Source organism: the organism of the source record quoted next, unplaced genomic scaffold, assembly GCF_019419815.1.
Source record: "Pyrus x bretschneideri cultivar Hongxiangsu unplaced genomic scaffold, Pyrus_bretschneideri_v1 Contig2, whole genome shotgun sequence".
Taxonomy (NCBI): Eukaryota; Viridiplantae; Streptophyta; class Magnoliopsida; order Rosales; family Rosaceae; genus Pyrus; species Pyrus x bretschneideri.
In genome coordinates, this window is record NW_025999501.1 from 11,029,322 (window position 1) to 11,049,665 (window position 20,344).

The 20,344-nt window shown below is 38.2% G+C and overlaps 3 protein-coding genes across 4 annotated transcripts; 1 reads left to right on the plus strand and 2 right to left on the minus strand.

Moving 5' to 3' along the window:
- The first annotated feature begins 6,016 nt into the window (after positions 1-6,016).
- Positions 6,017-8,533, plus strand: LOC103930167 (lectin-domain containing receptor kinase VI.3-like). The gene has a single exon (XM_009339468.3). It carries the CDS (start codon positions 6,402-6,404, stop codon positions 8,424-8,426), a length of 2,025 nt encoding a protein of 674 aa, XP_009337743.2. The 5' UTR covers positions 6,017-6,401; the 3' UTR covers positions 8,427-8,533.
- LOC103930166 (importin subunit beta-1-like) lies at positions 8,479-12,744 on the minus strand. Of its 2 annotated transcripts, none has more exons than XM_048583537.1 (3): positions 12,463-12,744; positions 9,145-11,550; positions 8,479-9,003 (listed from the first exon to the last, which is right to left on the minus strand). In XM_048583537.1, exons 2-3 carry the CDS (start codon positions 11,541-11,543, stop codon positions 8,805-8,807), a joined length of 2,598 nt encoding a protein of 865 aa, XP_048439494.1. In that variant the 5' UTR covers positions 11,544-11,550; positions 12,463-12,744; the 3' UTR covers positions 8,479-8,804. The 2 variants fall into 2 exon arrangements, with proteins under 2 accessions (XP_048439494.1, XP_048439495.1); XM_048583538.1 differs by having other exon boundaries at positions 9,145-11,553.
- Positions 12,745-13,480: 736 nt separating this feature from the next.
- On the minus strand, positions 13,481-18,709 carry LOC103930168 (ethylene-overproduction protein 1). The gene is given in 6 exon segments (XM_048583539.1): positions 13,481-14,278; positions 15,024-15,333; positions 15,414-15,705; positions 16,066-17,408; positions 17,410-18,072; positions 18,188-18,709. Coding segments are annotated over 5 exon segments (2,823 nt in total). The 5' UTR covers positions 18,055-18,072; positions 18,188-18,709; the 3' UTR covers positions 13,481-14,045.
- Positions 18,710-20,344: the final 1,635 nt, after the last annotated feature.

Consider the following 20,344-nt stretch of genomic DNA (forward strand, 5'->3'; position numbering starts at 1 on the left):
TAAAATAAAAATAAAATAAAAAACTCGATTTTAACGAATTTATGCTCATTTAGTCTCAAGCCTTGTTTTTCAAAAACTTATTCGTTTCTATACTTGTTTTCTAGAAATTTAAGTTCTAATTTTTATATATTTATTGACTGGTTCCGTTTACGCCTAAATTATTTCCATGGACACCCATCAGCTTTAATTAAAATAAAATAAAAATTCTTGTACCCATATGTAAAATTATCACAAAGAGCTTAATAATTTCTCGAGAAAGAAATATTTTTTTTGCTACACATATTGGCCACTCATTAGGACTTTGAAACAATACAACGTGGTAACCAACACAACGTGTATTATGACATTGAACGCTCACGTTGCCGTGAGTTTGCATAAGCTCTACTCAGATGACATTACAGTAGAACACGTCGACAACTATGATGATTCACACAATCATTGTTTTATACTATTATTATTTGAACTCTTTTTCCATCTTTGATTAGTGATGTCCTTTCTTCGTGTACCATTGAGCCTTAGTTTAGTACTAAGGTGATTCTACAAAAAATGGCTATCAAAAAAAGTTGGGAGCTTTTTTATGTTTAGTAAACATTCAGCTTCAGCTTTCTTTCACAATTTTGGGTGAAAAAAAAACCAAAAACACAAAGATGCAATACCCAGCTTTGAAAACCCAACTTTATTGTCACATCTGTTTTACATAAAATTTATCAAACACTATAATATTGCTTTTTTTTTTTCAAAAACACTTTTACAAAAAAGTTTACCAAACACTCTGCTGCTTTATTTTACAGCTGCTTATTCTCACAACACGGTAGAAGCAGTTTTTTTTCAAAGCACATCAATACCAAACCAGCAAGTAGTCTTAAAAAGGGAGGCAGATTGTCTGCCCTCCTCTTTGGGTGCTCTTCCCATACCCTCCTATTTTGTGCGGTCACAGTTATGTCACGTTAACATTTTATATTGATTTTTATAGCATATAATAAGATAAAAAGCAATAGAAATATAAAATGTTGACGTACTTAATTGTAAGCGTACAAATAAGAGAAGATGAAAATATCATCCAAATAGGAGGTACAGATAAGGTGCCTCTCTTAAAAAGAACATTAAGAAATAAAGAGCATGGGACTACATTACTCAATAAATCAAAAAGTGGGCCTAAACCAACATGCAAGAAGTGACAGCTTGTTCCCCAATTCGCAATTGTGGAGATTTTTAGAGATTGCAATTTCAAATATCTTCTAAGGACATGTTTACTTAACAAAAACGAGGAAATAAAATAACCAACGAGCTTAAAAGTAGATGTAAAATCAACAAGCTAGTCTCCTTGATGATCTAATAGACTAATATCTGATTTTTAAGTATTTGATTATGTAAGAAAAAATTTACACTTTTTCTATTTCTTATCTATAAATAAAGGTCTTTTTTTTTTTTGTGGTCCCTATGGTGACATGTCACTTTAAATGTGACCCTTATGGTGAACCAACTATTAATTAAACTCTATGGTGAGCCTATTAGCAATTGAGGTCCAAATCTAAAGTTCCGTTAGTCTTCCATTAAATAAAACCATGTGAATATCACATGTGGATCTGTCAAAATTAAGTTTATTTATTTTGAAAAATAAAAAGACAAAAGCATGATTGAATTAAAATAAAATTACAAATAAAAGAAACTCGTAAAAAAAAAAAAAAAAAAAAAAAAACCAGCAGTTCCTGTATCTCATCTCAGGCTCCCAGACACTACTGTAGCCACTTATGGACCTCCTCCACCATCACTAACCATCACCCCAATTTGATAGCACATGTATCTCAACCTATATAATGCAGTATATATGCATTGCAAAATATATGCATTCAGACGGGTGAAGGGCATTATAGAATTAAAGACAATGGGTGAAAAGTATTGTAGAAAACTCAATCTTCAGGTCTACCCTCCGCAAATGAACTTCAAGAGCATAAGAAAGTTAAAGAATTAAAATTCAAAGAAGATTAAGAAAAAAAAAATTAAAAGGTTGTGTATTGGCTGACTATGACTTGCATAAAACTACATTACCAATTAAAGACAAAATTGAAAGGCATTTATGCATTCAAACTGGTACAAATTGATACAAGAATGAAAATTCAGGTAAGATTAAGACTCTAACTCATGATCAAAGACGTGTTAGCATTGAAATAAAAAACAATGGTATATTAGAAGTATTAGGATTTCCAAACGAAATTAAATCATACCTAAGAATTTAGAAGTGACTTCACCAGTTCACCTTCACCTCTTCTCCTAGCCATTGACGTGGTTTTACAGGTTTAGTTTCAGTCTTCGTGTTCAAGCTTTTTTTTCTGTAAAATCTAATTTCAGTTAAACCCTTAATTATACTAGATGTCCATTGAATAAGATGTAATTTGGATTGAAATGACGAATTTGACGCTTCATGTGATAGTAACGTGAGTTTATTTAACGGAAAACTAACAGAAATTTGGATTTGGACCTGAATTGCTAACAAGGCTCACCACAAGCGTTTAATGAAAAGTTTGTTCATCACGAGGATCACATCGAAAGTGACGTGTCATTACAGGGATCATGAAAAAAATTGGCTATAAACAAATGCATAAGTAAGTTAAAAAGGTGAAATGATTTTTTTCTTTTTTATATTTTAACAAACATATGAAACTCAAGATTCAAAATAATTCAAATTCATATTATTTATAAGTAAACACGCTTAATATCTTTTTTGGTCGAATCCCCAAATATGTTATAGCGATTGGGAAATACAAATAACGTCAAGGTCACATGATTCATTTCGACCATAAAAAATAGGTAACGTGACTCATATTTTATTTTATTCATGTATATAATGTTTATATTCCAGCCACGATATCTCATCTTTACCGCAAATAGTACAAGAAATTAATTGTTTATGCAAAAATCGAAAACGTGATCAATATGATATGTAAATTGATCACATCATATTTTGTCAGATGATGCACTAGACTAGAGTGCAAATATGGTTAAAGAAGCTTAGGCCCAAGAAATTATGAGTATGTCGTAATCATTTCACTAACATGCGTAAGTGTCTCCGCTTCTAGAGTTGTTAATTTGTTATATGAAATTGTATTTTCAATTCAAATTCTTTCGGGTAGCGCAACTTTCATGCTCAATTGGTTTGACACCATACAAACTTTTCGGAAAAAGAATAAAACTTAACTTTTAACATGAAGATCTGAAGATGAATAATAGGATCAAGATCCTCTCCTGAGCTAAGGGTGAAGATCCTCCTAAGAAAACCCATCGGGTCATTGAAATTTTTTCCAACGGCTACAATTATTATAACTTTTAGAGGGGCCTCCTGTTTGTAACCGTTTCAACGGCCCGATATGTTTGCTCAGAAGGATCCTCACCCTTAGCTCAGGAGAGGATCCTGATCTGAATAAATCATCTGTATAAAGAACATGAGAATGAGAAATACAACCTCTTAGAGCAAAAATTGGCTCGGTAATCCCATCAAGTTGAAGTCGACTCAGACCCCTTGATTATGTAACGACTAAGATGATGACCAGAAGATAGATGAGAAGAAATCGTGGCTCTACCATTGGTGAGAACTCTTAGATTTGATTATTATGAAAATGAATTCGAACTAAATTATTATGGTAGTCATTGTGAAGTTTAATTCATTTTTTCACTACTCAATATAGATAATATCGGATGTATTCAAAATAATTATTTAGTTTAGTGGGCACATAACTTATTTACTTATAAAGAATTCTCATAAAAGGTCACATTTAGATCATGGCAACACTGGCCTACCAGGTCCACCTCTTTTATTTATTTTCAAACTTTGCTTTTTTCTTTCATTTGTTTTTTCGCATATGAATAGTGAAAAGAACATCAAACATTCACAATGCATGGCATTGCCCAAATTAAGTTATAATTACATATTATTTAGCTAATTTTTCTTGTCAAATTGATGCAGCACTTTGCTAGCTCGCTAATTCTACAGGAAGGACTTGCATGAAATATGAATGTTAATGTAGCGGTGTTTCCAATCAATCATGTAATATTATGTGAGAACTTAAAAATAAAATACGTGACATAGTGTCCTAGGTTCAAAATGTCAGAGTAGCTTCCAAAGAATGCAAATAAGTCCTCTAAATCAGGGAAGCTTTAACATGAAATAGCTAAGGGTTTTCTTATTACATCTTGAACCCACTTTGCTGTATTGTTTATTTCACTGTAAAAGCTCTGCCATGTTCATGGATTCCGATGAAACGTTAGCACATACCTACTTTTAGATCACAAATTCAAATACGAAACAATTCCGACTTATGATGATGTCGAGTTCAATAAAATTTATTATGATTGGGTTGGCTCATTGTTTGAATTAGCTAAAATTTTCAATCATTTAGTGTTAGTATATCCTGGTATAGAAAATAAAAATTAAAAAGTGTTTGACAACGCTGTTATTGTCTTCAAATCAATCAGCTTCTACTTTTACATGACCTTATTTGATTTTGATACACCAGATGGTTATATCCACAACCTTAAGTGGATTGATTGGGATGTAGATTTTTGTGATGTTAACTAAATAGTAAGTAGCATGCATACATGACTCATTCCGAAACACTTTTAAAATGACTGAAAGCACTAGAGAAATTTTTTTTGGATTTCAAAAGCAAACACCAATTATGTGCTTCTTTCAGAAAGCACTTAAAGTGTTTTTTTTTCTAGGATTTACTTATATTTTTATTAAGGATTGGTTTAAAAAATATTTTCACCAAAAACCTTTTCAGCTTTTCTTTTTCTTTTTCTTTTTTTGGGAAATCTCAACAGTTCAAAAGAAATTTTATGCTTTCAGCTATTTTAAAAACATTTTCAAACGAGTTCAATCATATTGAATCTTTCGGATGGAATGGATGCTTTTTGTTGCTAGAACGAGCCATCTCCATTGTGGAGGAGGTAGTGATATAGATTTGGCATTATAATAAATTTTGGTATTGGAACCAAAAAAAAAAAAAAAAAGTTCTGGTACCAATTTAGAACAAAGAATTATGTCACACCCGCAATCTCCAAATTGAAGAGAAAACCTTCTTATCTAATACAAAGAAATTGGATGTTCAAAGAAAAATTATTTCATTAAAAGTATAAGAAGGGTATTCCTAAAAGATTAGTAAATTATTTTGGGGTTTCAGTAAAACAAGGACGTCCAACGAAAGAATTTAGGTGTAAATAGAACAGCTTATTTTTATTTCGTATTTTTTATATTTTATAAAGTCTGTAGAATTTTATTATTTTCTATTTTATTTTTTTGGAGTTAGGGTTTGTGACACTAAATAAGAAAAACTTTACTAAATAAGAAAGACTTTTAGCGTGTACTTTGACCATCTTTCATATTATGGTGTGACAAATGAGGATGCGTAGTATGTACTACTATAAAGTCTAGAGTCCTGTAGGCAAGAAATTTCAACGCCGCTTTCAAACATTCCAGTGTGTGTTATTCACACAATTCAATCCTCGTGGCCGGCTGCCTTGTGTTGCCTAAGATCATCACTCACGCGTAGTATTGACTTCGATATAATTAGAAATGGGAGACTGGCGGAGGAGAGGAGTCTGCGGCCTCCATTAAAGTAGTGTGTAGAGAGAAAAAAAAATGATTTTTTGATATTTAACTTTAACTGATTAGTTGTAATTTAAAATAATATGCACAACAAGTTATAATTTAAAAAAAAAATGTTTACAAGTTGGTTGAATGAAATTTGAGAAGAAAAAGAAAAAAAACAAAACTATAGAAGAAATTACGCTATCTTGATTTTTTTTTTTCTCTAAGTATAACCAGATGTTAATGTCTCCATTTCTAAAGAAAGTTTTTAGTTCCATCCTTGCGTACGAGACATCCAACTTTTTTGGACACACATGTTTCATTTTTAAGTTTCTTTGGATACCCCGACTATCTTTGTTACGCCAAAAAGTAGACTGCCAAAGATCTGTAGCCACTCAATAAGTTGATTAGCACTCAAGTACTTTTCTTCCGCCACACAAGGAGTCAATTGCTAAAGGGCTGAGCACGTCAATGGTGGCAATTATTTGCCAATTGCCTTTGATCAACTGGTCAGTACCTTCCATGTAGTTCCTTCTTATCTTCCTTACTATTCTTGTGTCCGTATTGAGAATCACACCATGTGTACGCCCATACACACGAGAGCCACACCATCTATATGTCCACACACACAAGAACCACACCATTTATACGTCCACACACACACAATTAAACGGGACTCCTTGTATTGGGATTCGGGAGGGTGTTTCTCTACATGCTTATGCTCTAAACTTCGACCATTTCTAAGTCCTTCACCTTCTTCTCAAGCTACGTTAAGGTCTTGGACTTGCTTCTTGCTTCTGCAATTCCGAAAACCCTAATGGCTTTAGCAATTCCTTTAGGTTTCCTCTTCTTGTTTCCCATGTTTTCTCCGGCTTGGGGAGTTGAGTTTTTGTTCAACGGATTCAATGGAACCGATGCAAATGACCTGATCTGCGAGGGGGCGACTATAATCAAGCCCTCCGGCATGCTCAAGCTCACGAACACATCACATAATATTAAAGGCCATGCATTCTATCCCAAACATATAAACTTATTTGATAAAAACTCTTCTTCTTCGTACCCTAATGCTTCTTCCTTCAGCACACAATTTGTTTTTGCAATAGTCTCCCCAAGTTCCGGCCCCGGAGGCTTTGGCCTAGCCTTCACACTCTCTCCCTCTCCAAAATTCCCCGGGGGGGAACCCGGGCATTTCCTTGGGATTTTCAACTCCACAACTGACGGTAATCCCTCCAACCACATCTTTTCTGTGGAATTCGACACGGTGAATGGATTTAAAGAGAACTCCAACACTGCAGGAAACCATGTTGGTATAAACATCAACAGTGTCGACTCTGAAGCATCTGAACCGGCTGCGTACTTTGTCAAAGGAGCACACAAAGAAGAAGTAAACTTGGAGAGCGGTGATCTCATCCAAGCTTGGATAGACTATGATGGCGAAGCTCAAAAGCTGAATGTCACAATATCTCCCATACACGTGGAGAAACCCGAGAAACCGCTATTGTCAGAAACTATCAATTTATCTACTACTCTTCAAGAGACTATGTACGCCGGCTTCTCTGCATCCACCGGAGAACAAGCAAGCTCTCATTACATAATAGCGTGGAGTTTCGCGGTGGACGGAGCACTGAGACCAATCAATATTTCTCAACTTCGTAAACCGGCAAAAGAGAAAGGCTCATCCTCTTACAAACCTGAAATCAAGGCTCTTATAATCGCCTTAGCGGTTGTGGTATCCATGTTATTGGTAGTTTTGTTGTTCTTCACCTTGTACAAAGGACGGCATGATGAGTTTGAGAGTCTTGAGGATTGGGAGCTGGATTCTCCTCACAGGTTCAAGTACAAGGATCTTTATGCAGCAACAAAGGGTTTCAAGGCCTCCGCTGTAGTTGGAGCCGGCGGTTGTGGTGAAGTTTACAAGGGCGTCTTACCCTCTAGTGGATGTGAAATCGCGGTTAAGAAGATAACCCGAAATTCTATCCAAGGAATGAGGGCCTTCGCCTCAGAAATTGAGAGCTTGGGAAAGTTGAGGCACAAGAACTTGGTCCATCTCCAAGGCTGGTGCAAGAAGAAGAAGAACCTCCTCATAGTCTACGACTACATCCCATACGGAAGCTTAGACTCACTCATTTTTGGGTCCGAAGACAACTTTGTGTTGAGCTGGGCACAAAGATTCAACATCCTCAAAGGCGTTGCATCAGGGCTTTTGTACCTGCATGAGGAATGGGAGCAAGTGGTGATTCATCGCGATGTTAAGTCGGGTAATGTCTTAATAGATACAGACATGAACCCGAGGCTAAGCGACTTCGGCCTTGCTAGGCTGTATGATCACGGAGAAATATCACACACTACAGCTGTGGTTGGCACAATTGGGTATATTGCACCAGAATTGGCTCGCACAGGGAAGGCATCCACACGCTCTGATGTGTTTGCATATGGAGTTCTGCTCCTTGAAGTGGCTTGTGGACAGAGACCTATCGGCTCAGGCGAGTTCATATTGGCAGATTGGGTTATGGAGAATCATGTAATGGGTCGCATACTGGATACAGTTGATCCAAATTTGGATTCTAATTTCGTTGTTAAAGAGATGAAGTTGGTGCTGGAACTAGGTTTGCTTTGCACTCACTACCAACCAGAAGCTAGGCCTACCATGAGACAAGTGGTTCGATATCTCAACGAGGATGAGCAGCTTCCTGAAGTCGAAAACTGGAACCTTGTTGATTCCAGGCGGGTCAGTGAAATGAACTCCAGATTTATGAATGTCCTTTTGGGTGATACGATCACATCGTACCCTTCATCGACCATAGGTGAGATGTCCTGCAGTTCCATGAACACCGGCAGATAGTAGCGCTAATGTACTTTTCAACGTAAATTCTTTTCATTTATTTATTTTCGAATCAACATTGTAACACTTGTTTCATACAGAGATACATATTACAAAGATTATCTCAACTCTCTTTTAAGTTTATTAAACACTGGATTTGATGAAAACTATTGGCTCAAAATGCAACCAAATCCAAAACAAAAGAAGGGACACCTTAACTGTAGCCTCAATAAAGTGAGGATGTTCAAAGAGCCAAAAACCGAAAAGTAGAGAGATGTGTCCATAATGCAAAATCGACGAAAACAAGTTTCTAACTTCCATGACGCCTATCTTTAGACCTCAACGAATACCGCTATTAGACAGAAATTATCAATTACTCACAAATGAACCAGTCGCTTCTCATTGATTCATAATGCGCCTCATAATCGCATAAGCCCAAGCTGTTGTTTCACTTAGACTTTCGTCATCGGTTTGAAGACACTCTTGCAAAATTCCCTCAAAGAATGCAAAATCCCCAAACAGTGGCTTGATGGTTAGGCCAAGCACATCAACAAGGTCACCCAGCGCAGAAACTGCAGCTTTTGTGACATTGGCATCCCTATAAACAATGAACAAGGACATTGAATACGAACAAATCAGATTATAAACCAGAAAGACCAGACATTTCGGGTCAGAACACACACACAAATATATTAGAGAGAGAGAGAGAGAGAGAGAGAGAGAGAGAGTGAGACAATACCTGTTTACGTCCCTTAAAACCAATTCAATAAACTGCAGGAGATGTTGGGCATATGGCAACATGACCTCAGGCTTTGAATCCTTAAAGCCCTGAAGTATACCAGAATAAGCTTCAAAGATGCTACATTTTAGCTGGTTTCCGTATTCCATTAACTCCTCATCACTAGCGTCCATCCGAGCACAAAGCTCCGAAGCTCCCTGCATCATCTGCACTGCATAAGGGACATACTTCTCAAAATGTTCTCCAATTGCGAGACCTATGTCGCCAAAGACAGAGAATATGGGAGGCTTGACAGACCGGTGGAGCGCTTCACTTGACAAGTCCTTCATCAGGTGACTCATAATCCCGTCACAGTACGGTAATGCCTTCTCATCCAATGCACGGAAAATGTCACCAACCACCCCAACTGTGATAGCACATACTTGAAACTCCCCAAAATTCTGCAACCCCATCTCCAAATACTTGTACAATTCAGGAAGGTACTTCTCAAACCCAGGCCCAGTTGCATAAGCCAGTGCACCAATAGCAAGCATTGCTTCCTCATGTACTGTAGAACTACGACAGGCAAACACTCTAAGAAACAGAAGCATTATCTGATCAGCTGCTTCCAATATAAAACGCTTACTCTCATCATCACTGGTAAGCTTCTGAATAATAACCTGTAGAACACCACAAAAAGAAGCTTGCAAGTCTCCTTGCTTTTCCTGGTCATCTGACGATACAATCGAAAGTTCTAAAGTCTGGCCCAACTTATTCATAATAACAACAAGTAGTTGTGCTATAATTTGTGACGTTTCTTTAATATTAGAACACCTCACAACCGCATTCAACGATTCATAAGCAGAACACCTCAATCTAGAATCATCACCATCTGTACGACTAGCAGTGGAAATAAGACATTCAATGATGCCCGGGACATACGGAGTAAAGAGAGAGGAGCAGGTTTCCTCATACCCCTGAGAAAGGTGATAGATGGCCCAACAAACCTTCTCTGCAACATTTGGGGCATCCTTAGTGCCTTCCACCAATATTTCCACCACCTTTGGAAGGTTAGCAGAAGAAATCACAGTACTATCAGGACCGTGCAAAAACTCGAATATACGACTAAGAGTCCAGGCAGTAGTGTCTTTGACATGGTTATTTTCATCTTTCATTAACCTAAGCATAAAATCCAAACCTGAATGGACCAGAACAGATAGCTTCTCTGTGCTTGGGCCTTCAAGCACTGAGCCAAATGCAAATGTAGCTGCCTCACGACAGTGCCAATCTGGCTTCACTATGTTAGCCTCCACAAATGGCATCACAAGGGGCAGAATGGCATCTCCAACAGTCCTTGAAACAAGTTGTAGGCACGTCCCACCAGCCATCGCAACATTCCAAATGTTGTCATCTTGGTCTTGATTTTCTTCCTGTTTCAGCAAAGTTTCTAGCAACATTGGAACTAAAGATGACAAAGCTTTTTCTATAAATTTTGAATGAGAGTCCCCAGTGTCAGAGATCTCAAATTCTTGAAGCTCTATTTCTTCATCACAAATGGAGCTCCAAAACTCAATTGCTTGAAGGGCAACCGTCTCTTCATCCCCTTTTACAGCATTTGATGTAAGCTCAAAGAAAGCCTGCATGTAAGGCCCAAGCACCTCATAATATCTAGAAGCAATTGAAGCGAGACACTCAAAAGCAGCCTGCCTAATTTGAACCTCCTTAGACAAGGCCGTCTCGCAGACCATCTTCATGATGAAATCCCTTTCCATCTGAGTGTCAAAGTTGGTTTGTGCAAACTCCAGGGCATTATATAAAGCCCTTGTTGCAGCCAGACGAACTTCAGGGCTATTTTCAGCAAGGTTCATTCCCTGGACTACAGCAGTAAGAACATTGTTCACCTCGCCTTGCTCAAGATCTTGATGAGATATCTCCTCACATACATAACCAAGTGCTTCCAAGGTTGACTGCTTCAAACCAGCTGCACTATCTCGCTGAGTCATATTGTTGAGCAAAGACCCGATTAGGTCAGGCCATTGTTTCCTAGGAATATCAATAGATGCAATTTTTGCAATAACTTGGGCAGATGTGTGTCTTGCTTCCGGGACAGATGACCCAAGTGTCCTTAAGAGCAAGTCCTTAATTTGGGATACAATAGAAATATCTATAGCAATCCATTGTCGAGTAAGAAGTTCTTTTGTACCAGCATCTTTGGCATCTAATAAATTCTTAAGCACAAGACCAGCCAACGTACGGGATTCAGTGGGTTTCTCATTGTTTGCAAGCTCAACGGACAATGACAGAAGAAAAGCAGGAAGGTTTTGCTCTTGGAATTGCCTAATATTAGCCTCTGCTTCAGTACGAACCCTTGCATCGGCTGATTGAGCTGCCAATAGAAACTGAGTAATCTCCACAGCCATTTCGTTCCTACTACAAAAGAAGAGAGAAGCTAAAAAAGAATATAGAAACAGGAAAAAATTGTTTACTTAAAACCGATCATTTCTTAAGGCTATACAATATGTAGCAGACTATATATGTAATAAATTAAGAGAGACGTTATTCCCACTCCAATGTCTTATTTCTCCACCCACTTTTTGATAAAATTCTCAATTACAAGTTTGCCTATTTGTGAAATGACAGATAAGGACCTTAAAGGATATATAATAATACTAATATGGGCGCATAAAAGTAACAGAAGCTCTAGATTTACATTGGGTTGTGAAAGGAATGGGCAAAATGTAAGTTGAATTCGCAAAAAAAGACATAAAGGATAAAGATAGCGAAAAAGTGTGGATGTCTTTTTCCAATTAAAAGGTAAGAAGCTAGCAATTAATGATGATTGGATATTAATGGTAGTTACTGGAATGCATAATCATACATTTCAAGCATTATTCATTTGCTAGTAGACTATCGTCTGAGGAGACTTCGTTGTTGGGGAAATAGCATTTCAATTTTCCAGGAATAATAGCCGGTGGAAAATAGCATATTAGACGCTATTTTAAGAATAACACTGGGTGGGAAAATAGCATTTCAATACTTCACTTTTTATGGTGGATGGGAGTTTGAGGTGGGTGAAAGTAATCGATGGGTTGAGTCTGGCAGCTCTCTAAATTAATAAATCTACTAAAAAAACTCGTTAAATCACTATAGCACAGACACATTGCGCGAAACAACAACATGACCAATTTCAAAACCCTAATCGCATTTCAGATATCACAAATACTAGAACCAATTTCAAAACCCAGGGGAAAATCGAGCAGAAATAAACAAAATCAGAGCATCTATCACCACAAACGTAAACCGAAGTCCACAGATTGAGATTAGAAGAACGAGAATTACCACGTGCGGTAGCCGATTGAGTAGCAGCAGCGGCGAGCTCGCTCTAAAACCCCACTCGACGAACAAGTAGAGCGAGAAGCGAGGACGACTTCCCTTCTCTGTACGTTTGCGCCGTGAGAAGGCAAAGCACACAGAGAAGAAAGAGAGAGGGAGGAGAGAGAGTGCGGAGGAAGATGAACTAATCGGCGATTTATACAAATGGTTGTTTATTTCGAATGGGTGGAAGAAGCGGGAGGGAGGGAAGAAGGGTCACCTGGGCAGGGGTCTTGTGCCTGCCCGAGCTACCCGGGTCAACCGCCTTTGAAAACCCTAGTATTTGAAGTCTCCCACGTGTGAGTGGTTGTGATATGATTCAGTTCAGCAAATTACCAAAACTACCATTGTATTTTAGGATCTCAACAAAAAATCGTACGCGTTGTTTGGATTACCGTCAATGGACATACATGTACCTTTGAAATTCTATTGACCATAAACATTGCACTAAGGTCGATCCAACGTTGACGATTTAATGACCTTAAGAAAACATGCTTTGTATATTTTGAAAATTCATTAATAATAAAAAATGCATTAGCATTTGGTAATTTGATAGCCTTAAAGAGGTATGTGCGGCAAGCGTGAGTGTGTGAACTTAAGGTAAAATACATTGCACAAGAAGTATAGGATGATATGAAACACGTGTAATCGTTAGGATTCACACGTGGGCTGACCAGACTAATACCATAAAAAAATGTTATAGCTATACAATACATCAAGTAGGATTCACATGTAGCGATGCTTTGTTTCAGGTCAATCATCTAACAAATTGGGAACTACGCACTAATAGAGGTGCTCCAAACTCTTAATCAAAAATAAAACCAGACAGACGTCTTAAGCGTGCATCTAATTCTATTTTTGATAAAAAGTTTGTAATTAGTTCTATCTGTATTTTCCAAAAAACTAACAAGACAACAGAAATCCTCATACCCTATATCGTAAGAGAAAAGTTAGTGCGGAAAGAGTGTCCAAGAGAAGAGGAGGATGCAGATCTGGCTCCGAATTTGGCACCAATAAGCCTCTTTGAAAATAAATCATTTTCGGGCCGGTTCTTGATGAAAACCGTGAAGCTTATACAACAAATGAGAGAACAGAACGACAAAATTACAACACACTGCAAACGACCTGGCAAAAACAAAGGGTAGACGCATCTAAATTGGACAGACACATCACAAGCTCACATGATCATGTACAAGATGATTTTCGCCTTTGGTTACTTCCGCTCCCATCTTTGCTGGAGTAGTATATCAGACAGTAGCAGCAGCAGGTCTCTGCGCTACTTAATAAGTTGATCCAATCAATAAGTCGATCTATTTACATGCTATCTTGCTCCCCTCTACTCTCCTCCTTTGTGAATCCAAATTCCGTCCTTGCTTCCGCTTTACATACCCTTTTCCAAGGCCATGGGAATCTACAATTGCACGTTTCTAGAGACAAAATCCAACGGATTGCCTATGCTGACAAGTGCTGGCCATTTCCATGTTAAATGAATCGGGGAGCAACGGCATGATTGCCCCCAGACGGTAATGAATAATCGCTCTGTGGTTCTCTCACTTCTTTTGTTCATTGACACGTTCCCGTGCTTTAGAATAGAGTTCATGAGTGTCAGCATGGTTGGGATCAAGACAGAGGGCTGCTTCACAGTCTCGCACGGTGGAAACAAAATTGCTCATTGACTCGTGGAATGCTGCTCGAAGATGTAGCAGTTGCAGGTCTAGCTTGAAAGTTATGGCTTTTGTTAGCTCTTCAATGGCTTCTCCTTCTTTGTGGTCATCCATTAAAACTGTTGGGCCATAATTCCCGTGTTAGTAGTTCAGAGTTTTTTCAAACACACTCACTGTCACAGACTCAGAAGCCCTTGTTAACAATACACTTCAGAGAAAAACAATTCAAACTCAAAACTTTAGAAAGACCAAAAAAACCCCACTGCCTTTGTAAGGGGAAGGGCACCAAAAATAAGAATCCATAAGAACATCACAAGTGGATAGACGAGGTTTTATCATTCTCCAGTTGAGCTCTTGAAGTGTTTTTTTATAGAACTTACAGTTCTCAGGTTTTTTTTCTCTAATTTATTATTTATTAAACAATCTACTTCCATCTTTTATAGTAAGTTTGACCAGTTACTAACAAGTTTCAAGTTGGCAAATACATCAGCATGCAGATTTCTATATAAACTATCAGTGTTCAGTTAAAATCCTACTACGAAACAATAAAGCCCTCTAAACTGACAAATACTTAGTAATTGAAACTCCAACGAGCAGAATGGGCCACTAGCCCATCTGCTTGAAGACCTAGATATGTCTATTCTAGTTTCTAAGTGATTGAATCAACATATAGCAGCTCTACACTAAGTTAAGGCCCAAGGATTTGGAATCAATAATGACAGGCATCTCTGTGTATTTAAATAGTAAGAAAAACGACATGCATGCAGTAGGGCGTTCATCTATGAGCACTAAGACTTAACCATAAGCAACAACTTCCACTTAAAATGGCAGGCATCAAACAAAAGAACCATAGTCAGAACATACCTGCTGCCCTATATCTGTACGGATATGTCCTCAGGGGATCTAGTTGTGTTGCCATACTTAGATCACTCTTTGCCATGTCACGGTCACAGTATTCTGAACGTTTCTCAAAAGCTGATGCATTGTTTCGAGCCTTCTCTATCAGCTTTGTCATCTCATCATATGCAGCCTTGCGTTGATTTTTAAGGTGATATACTCGTGCTAGACCTTGATGTGCTCTTGTATGCTTAATGTTGAGCGCATTTGTGTAGCAGTCGGCAGCAAGATCCAGCTTATCAGAATCTACATAGACACTTCCTAAATTATTTAGTGCCTGCAGGATAACATACCAATCTGATTAATTTGACGTTTAGATAACAAGATCAAAAAAATTATTCTTAGGATGACACTTACTTGTCCTTTTCTAAGACCATCCGAAGGGCATCTAAGTGCTTCCTCTAGAAGCTGGATCACATATGTTGAAGAATCAGAATCAAGATTTGAGTCTGCTAAAGCATATGCTTTAAGGAAAAATGCTTCAAATGATCTCTGGATAGCAATGGACTCCTCTGCTTTTGCCAATGCTTCTTCACGATGGCCAGTGTCATACAAGATCCATCCTTCATAGACAAGCCTCTCATGCTCAGAACTAGAATGATTCCGGGCCAACCGCAGACTATGCATAGCAGCCTTTTGACAATTTAACCTATGATTTTCAGGAATGTCAGAGATGCTTCTAAAACAGACTAATATAACAACCAACGACATCAAAGAAGCAATAGAAATTGGAATAAGTGGATTGTCATCCTTCTCTATGATATCTTAGGATCAGATGAGGTTTAGAATTCTGCCCAACATGCACTATAAGTCCGTCAGGCACATACAATTCCTATGAACTGAAAGTGACAAATTCTACGTGTGTCAAGAACTGTAGATGTTATTTTCTGGATTAAGCCCTTCATACAAAAACAATACTACTGATTTTTAAAAAGGAAGTTAATTAAATCCAAAAGCAAATTATACATAGGCTAGTTGGTATAGTAAGGTAACACTTTCTCCTACTTACCGCAACAGAAGGAGAGACTGCCTAAAGCGTAGAAGGCTCTTCCCAGGGTCATTGGCCAGCATATGATGTACAACAGCTAGAGAACCAATATCATCAACAGAGGACCATCGATCATATAGTTGCATCCAACAATCAGCCTGACTCCACTGTTGAACCAAAGGGCAGAGCAGCTCTGCCAGATGGTCACCATGCATTTTCCCATGAAACATCATGTAATTTGGGTCCAAAGTCAAGAGTGCCCGGACATCTCTGAGAGCTCCTTCAAAATCTTCAAGGGCAATTGAAAACCAAGCCCGCAATTCGAGACAATCAGGGGAGACCTTGAAACTAATTATCTTATTGATCTCTGTAATAGCTGCTTCAAACTGGTTCTCCTCCAACAACAAAGCAGCCCTATACTTGTATGGATAAGATAGAGTTGGATCCAAGTGAGTAGCGGTGCTCAAATCCATCATCTTTTCCTTTCCAATACAATACAGAGATCGCTCCTGATACATCCACCCAACCGGTGTATAATCAGAAATGAGAGAGTTCATTTGCTTGTAAGCCGCATACTTATGGCCACGCTTGAACTTGGCCCTTGCAATGCCCACCAAGGAATAAATATGACCAACCTCTACTGCTGCCTCAAACCACCACTGAGCATCTTTAAATTCTTTCCTCTCAAGCATTACAACACCTAACAGGTGAAATGCAAGTTGCTTCTGCCAACTTTCGGTGGCACACTCTGCCAGCCTCTCTAGAAGCATCACCGTTGTGTTCGATCTCATGTCATCCTCAATAGCAACCTGGCTCAAAAAATAATACAAAACGAAAGAAGAGTGCCCGGACATAGCCAACCTTTGCCTAGCTTCTGAAGTACAAAATAATCTCATCATATGAGAATTGTACAACGAACTCGGTAGCTCCCTCAAAAACACCTGCAAACAAGCTGCCACGATAAAATGAGCAGTCTCCTCCAACCCATAGTCAATCAGCAGTATTGCATCTTCCAGTTCACAAACCAGAGATGCCAAATGAGAATCACATGCTGTCTTCAACTCATCGCAACAAAACGTGTTTGCAAAGGATAGCAGGTCCAAAACAGTTTTCACTTCAAAAGAATCTACTCTTTTTATCCTGCTAAAAATCTCCACTGCCTTCATTGCCTCCACAGATATCCCATTCTGTGTGAAATTTATCTTCTCCCTTCGTGTCTCCGTGAAGTTACCGTACAACATTGCATTAAAAGGCCTCGAAAGCGAAGCAATGTTGTACCGAACACACCTAATCTCAGCATCTCCAATACAAAACGACATATCACCATCCTCCTCTGAAGTGGAACATTCGTCATCCCCCATCACAAGATCATCATCGTCATCTTGTCCCCCGCGGCGTCCTAGAACACATACAAGACTCAAAAACAGACTCCGGATCATACCCGGAAACCAAACTAGCCTTCGGACATTCAACATTTCTACCACAACAATCCATTGCTGACGACCCAATAAGCTCATCCTCTCTCCTCTCATACCTCAACCAAGACGCCAGCACCACCTTCGAGTGCACATCAACCGCGTGCTGCCTCGCCGACCTGAGGCTCCGCCGGAACAATTTCGGATCCGAAAGGCCCCGAAACGTCGCACATTGCTCCAAATACATCTTCCACTTCTCGAATTGGGGGCAAATCACAATCCTACGGTACATATCAGCTAGGGTTTCGACAAAATCGACCGATTTGAGGGATGGTTCGATTTGGGGCTCAAGGAGATCGGACACCGGCAGACCGTAAGGGAGAAGAGTCTCGAGCAAAACATTGTTGGCGGTAGGGTTCGGAGCCTGAAAACTGCCCCGACTCGCTCTGGATCGAATCGAGTTGATCCGGAGATGGTCGTAAAGAAGCTTGTCCCCCGCACCACCGCCGTTTCCGCCGGCGGCAGTAGCTCCGGAAGGATTAAGCGCGAAAACTTGACTTCCTTTACACCCATCCATGATCTTCAAGCTCCGCATTGTAGTAAATATATTATGCTGCATCTTCCAAATTACCGAGCTTTTTCAAATTTCCCAAACCACCCTCAAAATTCAAGCAAAATACAATTAATTCAATAAAATTTGAAGAAATAGATAGGTAATTGAGAGCTACCTCATTGCCCAGCAAGCACCACCGTTTGGGCACCCAGAAAAAAAAAAAGACACAAAATTGGAGGCGGGAACGATGGTGATGCAGGCGAATTCGAGGTGGGGAAATCGCAGATTTTACTGGGTATTTTTCTTTTTCCCAAAGAAAATGGAGAGAAAGTTGGGGTGTTTTGAAGAGAAAGAGGGAGGGAGAGAACGAACGAATGATTGCTCACATTGACTTGCAAAATTTGCAGCCAGATGTGTTGAGGTGGAGGGTGGCCTGCCTGGCCGTTGCAACCGCGATCTCTCTCTTTTTTCCCTCTTTTTTTTTTTTTCTTCCTATTTTTTCTGATATTTTTTTGTCTTGTCCGTCTAAATATGCAAAGCCTTTCCTTTTCTCTCTGTTTATTTGCTGTTTTTATTTATTTATATATTTTTATAAATGTATATATTTGCAGATGTATTTTTGTATAATGTCTGAGAGTGACAAGATGGATTATTGGGTATTTGTAGTGTTTTGGGACACAGGAGGATAGGCATTAAAGTCGGCCTGCCTCCCTCTCTCCCTCTCCGATCTTTGTTTATTGGAAAGACAGCTACAAATATTATTATTTAGACAAAAGATAAATTTAGACGTAGATTAGCAAACAAGATCAATTTTCATGAACAACAATTAATCACACAAAACTATAATATATAGAGATAATGTAGAAAACTGACCTAAAGAGCTTTCATTACTCGAAGCCATGAATGAACAAAATCAAAGGAACAATCGCACCAGTCCTCCTCTTCTCTGTCAAAATTTCAAAACTTAAATTAACTATATGTTCAATGAATTGAAAGCAGAGGCTACTCTCTCTCTCTCTCTCTCTCTCTCTCTCTCCCCACACACATATAGAATTCAAATAAGGATTCTTTATTAAATTCATATAGGAAACTGAATACGTTTCCTTTAGCCTTTGGTACAAAATATCAGTTTTCTATTGCAATCACAAGCCAATAAGGATTAGCACTCCTCTTCAGATAAAACATTCTCATTCAAATCGGACTCCAAGCAATTGGCCGCTAAAACTCTCATTCTCATACTCGTTAGAGGAACAACCTCACCGCATAGCAACCAATTTAGACGTAGCTTGATAGACTAAATAATAGGATAGTGCTATTTACACCCATTTTACCTCATACATACTGTGTCGATTTTGTCCTTTGACATTTTTCAATTAATTCGATAAGACCGCGGAAATTGAGAAAAGTATGAGGTAAAAATGAGTGTGTACATAGAGCACCAACCAAATGATATTTGACCTTCCATGCATGTTTAATTACAATAACATCTTTGAAAGGAGCCACATGTATTGCATGTGAATATTATTTAATGAGTAATGCTACACGTACCACGTATTTTTACCATATCTCTAATAGAAGCAGAGTTCACCAACATATGTGAGTTTCATCTCTATTAGATAGATGATATAAATGATGATAAGAGTAGCATTTTTGTTATTTAGTACAAAAAATGGATGAAATTCGAGAGAGTTGAATGCAGGTGTCAAAAATTGTCACATAACATGAATCTCACATAATTAATTAGGAAAAATTGTAGTCTATGTTCACAAACATAGAAGTTTATGGTGATATTATGCAATTTTTAGTACTAGTTAATGTTTTCCCTACTAATTAGCGTGTTAAAGTTTTTTGCCTATCTTTCTCTTTTTTTTTTTTCTCCTTGAAAAATAACTAAGAGTTTACAAAGAGAACCTTTAGGACACTCCTGATTCAATTGATCGAAGTGCAGAGCTGAATAAGCAGCATATTGAAGGAGTACAACTATAATCTAAAAAAAAGAAAAAATTATTCCATTTTCTTAATTCAAATAATAAACTTTAGATTATAGTTGTTCTCCTCCAATATTGGACAATGACCTTCAGGAATGTTGTAGCATATGAACATTAAGTCCTCGCATAATGTTGTAGGCTTCTAAAGGTCATTTTCGTATAATCATTTTTGGGCCAGGATTATGGGCCTAGGTTCATCATCAAGTCCTCACATAATGTTGTAGGCTTTGTAGCTAACACTCATATGCTGGCCAATGTTTATTTATATATTTTTTTCTTTCAAAGAAAATAAATATTATGGACTATAGAGGATAAATTGAAACTCTAAAATCTTTTTACTGTTA